The following is a 9,020-nucleotide window of genomic DNA, read 5'->3' as shown; positions in this document are numbered from 1 at the left end:
ATAAAATTAAAGCTATTAAATTCTAGTATGATCTTTCAATATATATTTTTGTAGTATTCTATGTACACTTAAAATATTTGTATTGCATATTTATAAGATGTTGTATATAATCATTTAATTTCGAAATTTAGACCCCTTTTCACTGTAAAACAATTTTTGAAGCAATGACATAGTACATAATATAAATATTCTTATTTCACATAAATACTATATTTTGTAATGCAATTTGTTTGCATAATGCATTCATAGCAAAACATAAAAGTGTAAAGCTGGAAGGTAGCTAAATGTTTAACTAAAACCTAAATTGGATATTTAGGAATAAAAATTAGTTATAATGATGCTTCTTTTTCTTTACAGAAACAAATGCCCTCTAAATTTATTTTATCTACAACATGCTCTACCATAAAGTACAAATTAGATATTAGAATTTTTTTAAAAGTAAACCCCCCTCAAAAAACAACTAATAATTCTGAAGTGTGCTCAGCTCAAACACAAAGCTATAATAGTTAAGAATTTTCTTTGCTTTTTTGCAGATTAAAAATTAATCATAACACAGTTTTTAAAAAATAACAATGACACTATTTAAACTACTCATATCTTTTATTGCCTCTTATTCAATTTTTGGCTCATTTAGAATTTTAGTTATAGCTATAACTGTTTGAACTTGTCTTTATGATAACTCTCTGGTTATTGATTTCAAATTAGTTATGAACCATATATTATAGATAAGATTTATAAAAATTGTAATTAATATACAAACTTCAGAATATACCAGATTACAGATAATAAGAAGGTTAATAAAGAAATAATATATTTGCTTTATGTTCAATCACTGTCAACAAAAATAGGTAAGGTGTTCATGAAAAACAGTACTTGTCTATTAGCCTTTATTCTCAGTTAAAACTAATGAATATCATTAATGGTATTAAAGGCAAAATTTGATTAAAGGATAAATGTGGAATAAATAAAATCTCTTGCAGTTATAGCTTGAATTATATTGGACAGAAAAGTACAAAATTGAAGTTTCAAATTAATGAACACAAAAATGCCATTGAAAAATTGGAAACTAGTGATTCAGCCTTGACAGAACATATGGCAAACTCTTTGCATAACATTGAATAGGATAAGCTTCAAATACTTAAAGAAGTTAAGTTGAAAATAAATTAAACATAAAAGAATCTCTAGAAATGGTTAAACATAAAATGATTTTGAAAAGAGATTTAGGCCAGGGTGCCACAGAAGTGAATTTTTGGAAATCTATTCTGTAGAGGGCACTTTACAAATGCAAATTGTACACATACACTAGCTTGTATAAAAATGAAATTTCCTGTGTTTCTTCTAGTCTTCTGAAGACAGTTGAATTTTTCCCCACTGAAACATGTAGAGTTTTAATTGCATAGAGTTTTTAGTTGTGTGTTTTACTTTTAACTTTATATAATAAATTATTGTGTATTTTTAAATGCTGAAGTTCTTACTTAACGTATTAAATCTATGCATGAGAATGGTCAAAGGATATATTCAGGAAAAAGTATATTAGATTATCAACATAATTACAAGTTTACATTTAAGTTCAGTGACACAAACTAATTATTGCAATCTTTATTGAATTTTATTTTTTCTGATACATAATATAATTTAAAGTTGATATTCAACAAGAATTATACAACCAGGTTATATCTCTTCCATTAATATCTAAACAAATGTTGAGTTTCTACTGCCTTAAAGATGCACAAACGTTTTAGGAACCACCTGTTTAACATCTCAAGTTGTTGGTCCTTGTAGTCAAGAATTTACTTGATATTATGTTGTTAAAAAAATTAAAAACCTTTTTTATAAGAGTGATAGAGGATATAACCTGACTGACAAAGAATAGAAATTTAAAATAGTAATTACACCAATAATATTAATATTGAAAATTTTTTAAAACATTATGGTATAAGGTAACCAAAAATACACAAAGGGTATTAAGGTATAGCTAAAGCACAGGTTCGAGCTAAAGTAAATATTGTACCAAAGCTTCTGTAAAGCGTTTTATCCAAGAGACTGATTTTTTGAAGCTCTGAAACTGAGACAAACCATTTCAAGATCACTAGTGAGCTTCTGAATTTTTTTATACAATTTCAGTTATTTTGTTATAGAATTTAATAATCATTTATTACTTCCAAAATTGACTTCATAATTGTTTCAAGGATTTATTTGCAACATAAAACAACAAATGTAGGAAAACTAAGAAATTATGCCTCATTCATTACTTTCAGTTTGAAGATTCTCACCAAACTTCTGTAATTACTATTTATTAAATTGTTTATTGTGATTGCTATATATTCAATGTTTGAATACTGTTACTTCAGTCTGTAATTACATTTTAGAAACTATCATATAGAGTGCAAACACATTAATAATAGTAATAACCTTAAAAATAAACTATGTTACAACACACTGCATAATGTATGAGCAAATTAGAAAAATAATAGCATATGAAACAAACCTTTAATTCATCCAGTTTAACAGTTATTATTTCCAACAGACAGACATAAATTGTACTAAGCATATATTATGTAACAACCTTGAAAATCAAGCATTGGACAAAAACTCAGAAAACAGTTACAATGTTCAAATCACATTTTTAAATACTGCTAGTGATCAACTGTATATTCTGTGACCATATATTTGACAGATGAGCTATAATGTCAAGATCTCACAGTTGTTCTTTAAGGTCTTCTATTTGATTGCGAATATTTGAAAAATTTGGCCGTTCTTGTGATTCTCCCTGCCAACAGGACAACATTAGCTGATATACATACACTGGACAATTTTTTGGACAACAAAGTCTTTTTCCTTGGTTTAAAGCTTCCGCTAGCTCATTATCTTTCACACCATCAATCTGCGGATTTTCCCCAAAAGAAAACATTTCCCAAAGAGTGACACCAAAACTCCACACATCAGACTTGTGAGAAAATTTTCCAAGATTGATACTCTCTGGAGAATACCTATAGTAGAAGAAAATAAATAGTATCAACAATACTAACATACACTAAGATAAGCAATTAAAATTCAACAATCAAGTGTTTTTTAAACAATTTAGTTAAAAGAAACTTTCACTTAAAACAAGCTAATTATTCAAATTGACACCACAAGTCAATCTGGCAATCATTAGAGCTATCCAATTCCACCATTTTTACACCCCTACTTATAAAGATTATAATGCATTGTTTCATTAGTTGAGTATTGCTATTAATGAACCATTTGACCATTATAATTAAAATTATTTAAAATTTTAGCTACTTTGACTAAACCTTTCAAACTTTATTCTAGTTTTATTCTATTTAATTCAAATATTAAAAGCTAATACTTCAAAAAAAGTACAAAGACTATTAGCTAACAATAGTGAAGTAACACTATAGCAAAAGCATAGATTAAGCAAAAACATTTCTGGCCTCGGATCATATCCACATTGTGCAAGTAACTCCTAAAATTATGCATTAATTATCTACATATATTATGAATCTTACAGTCTTTTTCACAACCATTCACTACTACAGTTTTCAGTAATGTCGTGAATTTCAAATAACTTTTACAAGTTATATTAAAGATGACATAATAAAGGACATTACACAGCTATAAATAAAAATTAATATACTATTTATAATTCTTTAACAGTGTGTTATAATTTTTTACTTATACATAAAACACAGGAAGAAGCATTATCATAAACATTTCTAGTTAATTCTTTAAAATGCACAATTTAAAATATTATTATAGCAGGCATACCAACGTATTGGTAGATTTCTTTCTGTCTTCATCCAATAATAATATCCTTCTGTAAACTGTGCCAAACCAAAATCACTTATCTTAACTAGATCTTTTGAGGCAACTAAAATATTTCTTGCAGCCAGATCTCTGTGAACAATTTTCTTCTGTTCAAGATATTCCATTCCCTAGTTATATAGATTAATTAAAAATACATGTATTTGCATCATTACTGGACACTTATTACTAAAAGTCTGTCTTTTATTTTATTCTTACTGTGACAAAGAACAATTCTAACTTACTTTACTGCTACTTTATGAATACAAACACTGTAAGAGCTGGTACACATACTGACTGGCATCAAATTTAAACTATACAAGTGGATTTTCTTAGTAACATACTTCAAGTGATAAACTTACATTTTAGAGATTCTCCACTCAATCTATATCTCTAAAATACTGCTCAAGCTTGAAGGTACAGGACGTAGTTGAGGAAATATAAATATACAGTTTAATCTTTTTAACACAAGACACTTGTTAATTTAAATGTTATAACAAATTTCTAAATACCAAAAAAAAAAAAAAAAGAATATAAAGTTGACCATTGTTGATCCATAACTCAAGATACATCCTGGCTGAAAACAAAGTACATAACTAAACACTGCTTATCATTTCAAGTATAATACACGCTCAAATAAGTACATATCTAATATTTATTTTTAAAGTGAGTTTGCATTCTTGGAAATGTATTAACTGGATAATTTACATTTTTTAACAACATAGATTACTTTGAAAGCTTTTAAATTGTTTTCCTATAAAAATTGTAATTAAAATACATCATTTTTAGGGTTTGAAATTTCTTTTACTAACTGTTTCCAACTATATAAATAAGAAAACCCCATCAGGAGAAGGGTATCCTCATACTTGGCCATTATTGTGAAAATGGTTCAAATCCAGCCACCATTCAATATTTATCAGATGCTGTTTTCTAAAAGGCCAGTTTTCAGTAAGGCTATAACTTAATATCAATACAAATGTTATAAAAGTATGTTTTAATTAAAAATAAGTTTTATTTTCTTAGTACATTTTTTGTTTTACTATTTTGTTTTTCATTTCAAACACTATTTCTCTTTCACGTATAATTAAATAGTTTTTATCATGCTAATTTTCTAGGTTGTTTCATGTCTTCAAATTAATAATATTCTTACTACTACAATCCATTTTCCCCATTATATTAAAAATATATCACTGATCAGATTAATTGGTAATTAATCAAGTAAAATACACATTAATGGAGGAGAAAAGAAAAGCAACTAACAGTTATAAATTCTAAGTCCTACCTCAGCCACATCTGATGCAAATTTCAGTAGCTGCTGATGTGTCAAGTGGTCTTTGTACATGTTTAGATATGCCAAGAGAGAGCCTTTCTCAACGAACTCCATCACTAGCATCATTTCTGGCTCTATGAAAATATTTAGATTATAATGCTTTTCTTGGTTAATTCTTCTACACAAACTAGACTAGATATATGTACTTCTAGCACAATAGCATTGTTGTGTCATAAAAAAAATGTTGATTATGCAATTACTGAAAAAGTTCTTAGCTTTCTTTTTTTGTATGTGTATATATATAAACATACACACACACAGCAATAACTGCATGAATGACAAATGGTAAGAACATGGGAAATTTGGAAAGTCATACTTCTATGTTTTGAGACAACCATAATACAGGTATCTATTAATAATTTTGTTGCCAGATAATGAATTAAAAGGGGGTACATTACTTTTAGCATACTAATGTAGAAAAGTCATTTCATAGTCAGGAGATGGCACTGCACACTAGCACACTTTTGCTTTGTACACACATCTAGATAAACATTACATTTTAAAATAATTTATTTGGTTTTTATTTCTTTTTTGTAAACTCTTCAGACATGCTTTGATTATCACTTACTCTGTAGTTTTACTCAATTATGTTCATTTATTATGATATAAACAGTTGTTGTGGGATGTAGTTTCTTTGCTATTACTTAGATAGTCATTTCAATTTAAATGCAGAAAATCTTTAATGCAACATGTTACACGGCAGAATAAGAGTATACTATGACATGCCAAAATGTCATTAGTAAATGTGTAATTTAATGTATTTATGCATATTTATAATATATATGGTGAAATTTTAGATCACGAAACAGTGTACATTGACACTGGCAGTTAGTTTTAATAAAACAAAATTAAAAACAATTTTTGGTTTACACGATAAAAGTCATTTTACTTGAGACTGATCTACAATATCAAATATACTCTCCATGTTTTGATGATCAACACATGATCTTCAGGACCGCAAGTTGCAAGAACGCTGCACTATTTGTGGTATAGTTTTTTTTTTTACAGAATATCGTGCAGTCTCCTTACATTCTGTTCATTAATTCCTCATCCTTGTTTAATATATTATTATTTTTCTTAAATAAAATTATCTCCAATGTTACACAAATATTTCTGGTTCTGTCATTTTTAGAATGAGCTTATAGCAGTTTTTCCTCTTGAATGATATTTTGTGATATACTAACATGTTTGGCTAATGATAATATATCCATTTTATTATTTTTAATTTTAGCTTTTGCCATCCACTCTATATTTGAGACTCCTTTTAGGCTGACCTATGTGTATGCTTCCACATTTACAAATTATTTTTTAACTACCTGTTTTTCCATTATATTAACTTTATTCATAGCCTTATTTCATAATTGATTAACTTTATTTGTGGGTGACAAACTCGTAAATATAAACCCATGTACATAAACCAATCTTGAAGTTAGTTAGGAGCTTTCCAGGCCAGTAAGGCACACTGACAATGCCCTGAGACCATGCATGTCTAGTGGCTGAAGTTGAAGAAGAATGTGACGATGACGAATCTCGTCATTACAATGATGCTGAATTACATGTACCACAATACTTTATCTAAGAACATATAATTCATCAGGATGTGTATGTCCTGTTCTCTCTAAAGTAGAGGACTTTTCAATACTAAGTTTGGCAGCTGAGGTTGAAATAGAATGTGATGATGATGCATATTCTTACATGTCATGTCATTTTGCATAAGGATGCACGTGTCTGGGCTTCTGGAAAAAAGATCACTGTGTCGGCAGTCAAATGATTATAATGGAAATGATAATGTGTGATGAATTACTTTAGCTTGAGGAAGCCACATTAATAAGGATGTGTACATCTCTGGATCTTAAAAAAAAAAGATGAGGGCCTCCCCAAATGTTCACAGACTCTCAGCTGTACAGTAGTAGAGAAGTTGAAAGTGAGGTACTGACTGCATCATCATCATCATTTAATTTTATGGTGCCAAATGGGTGCATATTGCCTTGAAAAAGACTGCATCGCTGAATTAAAAACATTATAGAAACACTTGTAATCATTCTTCCACACATTCAAAAATTTCTTCACAGTAAAAATGTATTCTACAAAAAAGTTGTATTTATTTAATTTAAGACATTATAAGTTTTATAAAAATTAAAATTTTAATTTTGGGTTGATTATAGCATGCTCTGAATAAAAACCTTAATGTTTCTATATTTACTGAATTTTTCCTGAGCATAATATACAACTCATAACCCATAGGAGGAAATTTGAAGTAGTTTTGAACAAAATAGTGCTAATTTGAACCTTGTAACTTCAATAGAAATGTAGTTTAATCAATTTTAGCCAATTACTGTTTTCTACCTCAGTTGTCATAGTGTGTACACTGCCTATATCTTAGCTTTGAGAGACCATAAGCTAGTGCTCAAAACATGTATGGAAAGCTTGTTTACATTCTTTACAATTGTATATTCCAATATGACTTCAGCAAAGACTTGGATGTAGATCAAAACAAAGTAATAAAAGTTTAGCATGGTAGTATGTTGCTAGAAGAAAAGATATTTATGAACAACTTCCACCACAATTACATTCCTTATGTTTTTGATGTTTGTGAAAAATACCCTTTATCATTATATACTTCATTTCATTTATGATGTAGGTTTAATTAAGTCATTTGGCTTTAATGGCATCAAGTTTTGTTTCATTTACACAGTCAAGCTATGGTTGCATTAGATGTCATAGGCTGAAGTAACTGCTTGAATGGGCAAATCATTAAACAAAAAATGCAAAACTAGACATAAATGAATAGAAAATGGGTTTAAAAATTCGTACATATATTAACTAAAATCTTGTAATTAAAGTTATTCTTATTGTTTGCTAGTAATCATAAACACAGTGCAATGGCATACGACATTTGTGAAATAAAAATGAAGATAAAATCTATAGTTTTTAAAATAAAACCATTGCATGAAATTTATATAAGAATGTAGGAATATATTAACATCTGTAATGGAAATTTACAACAAAGGTAAGCATTTGTTATTGTTTTTGTAAAATAAAAAATCATAAAAACATCCAAATTGAAACGACCCTGAGGAAATCTCTAAATCCAGAAGAGACAGCAAGACACTTGACCAGCTTATATCTGCAACATAACATGCAGAATTATAAATAATGTACATTTCACATATTTTATGTTAACTGTGTTTTTATTCTGGTTATTTTTGTATTTTTGAAATTATTTGTATCTGTTTTGTAATTAGTTTCTTTTGCATTTTATTTTGGTTTGATTTTTATATCTTTATTTGTAATGTTTAAAATTTTGTTTTTAATGTTCTAAGTAGCTGGTTTCTGTGCTTTTTTATACTTTTTGTTTATTTTCAGTCTCATATTGTGATTTGATCAATTAATTTTAATTGTAATTTTTTTTCATTTTTTATAAACTATGATTTTTATGAGTTACATGGGTCACATCACTTGGCAAAGTGGTTATAAACTTCACCTTCAGAGTTCTGACTTCACTTTTTATATTCTCCTGTGGTAAAATGCGAACGTTCTATATCTTTTAGTTTAGTCAGTCAAGCTTAAGTCACCCACTGTACCAAAGGCCACAAACAGAATCACCACTTTTGTTTTCAAACTTATGACATAAACCAATCAAATTGCTGAGATACCACACACACTTATCCATATTCTTCCAACTCAGCATGCAAAACATAGGCATTAGCCAATCAACACATTCAATCCTATCTCTAGACATAAAGAGAGTATGTCAAAATAAATTTCACACACTGGTTGTTCTTGAAAGTTTGTGTAAAACAATGGAAATTATATATATTGTTTTGTTTGTTTTTGAATTTTCACGTAAAGCTACACGAGGGCTATCTGCGCTAGCCGTCCC

The 9,020-nt window shown here is 28.4% G+C and overlaps 1 protein-coding gene across 3 annotated transcripts in view; it reads right to left on the bottom strand.

Annotated features, from left to right (window-relative positions):
* Window positions 1-1,569: 1,569 nt before the first annotated feature.
* Window positions 1,570-9,020, bottom strand: part of LOC106461087 (tyrosine-protein kinase JAK2-like) — a 195,096-nt gene continuing 187,645 nt past the window's right edge. For all 3 annotated transcript variants that reach the window (XM_013920877.2, XM_022387962.1, XM_022387963.1), the window contains 3 exons: window positions 5,090-5,211; window positions 3,772-3,938; window positions 1,570-2,990 (listed from right to left, as the gene is read on the bottom strand). In XM_013920877.2, the coding sequence (XP_013776331.1) occupies window positions 2,699-2,990; window positions 3,772-3,938; window positions 5,090-5,211 (581 nt within the window). In that variant the 3' untranslated portion in view covers window positions 1,570-2,698. The remainder of the gene's footprint in view (window positions 2,991-3,771; window positions 3,939-5,089; window positions 5,212-9,020) is intronic.

Source organism: Limulus polyphemus, unplaced genomic scaffold (genome assembly GCF_000517525.1).
Source record: "Limulus polyphemus unplaced genomic scaffold, Limulus_polyphemus-2.1.2 Scaffold895, whole genome shotgun sequence".
In the NCBI taxonomy this organism is placed as follows: Eukaryota; Metazoa; Arthropoda; class Merostomata; order Xiphosura; family Limulidae; genus Limulus; species Limulus polyphemus.
The sequence above is the reverse complement of the archived record's forward strand: the minus strand, read 5'-3'. Positions and strand labels throughout refer to the sequence as shown.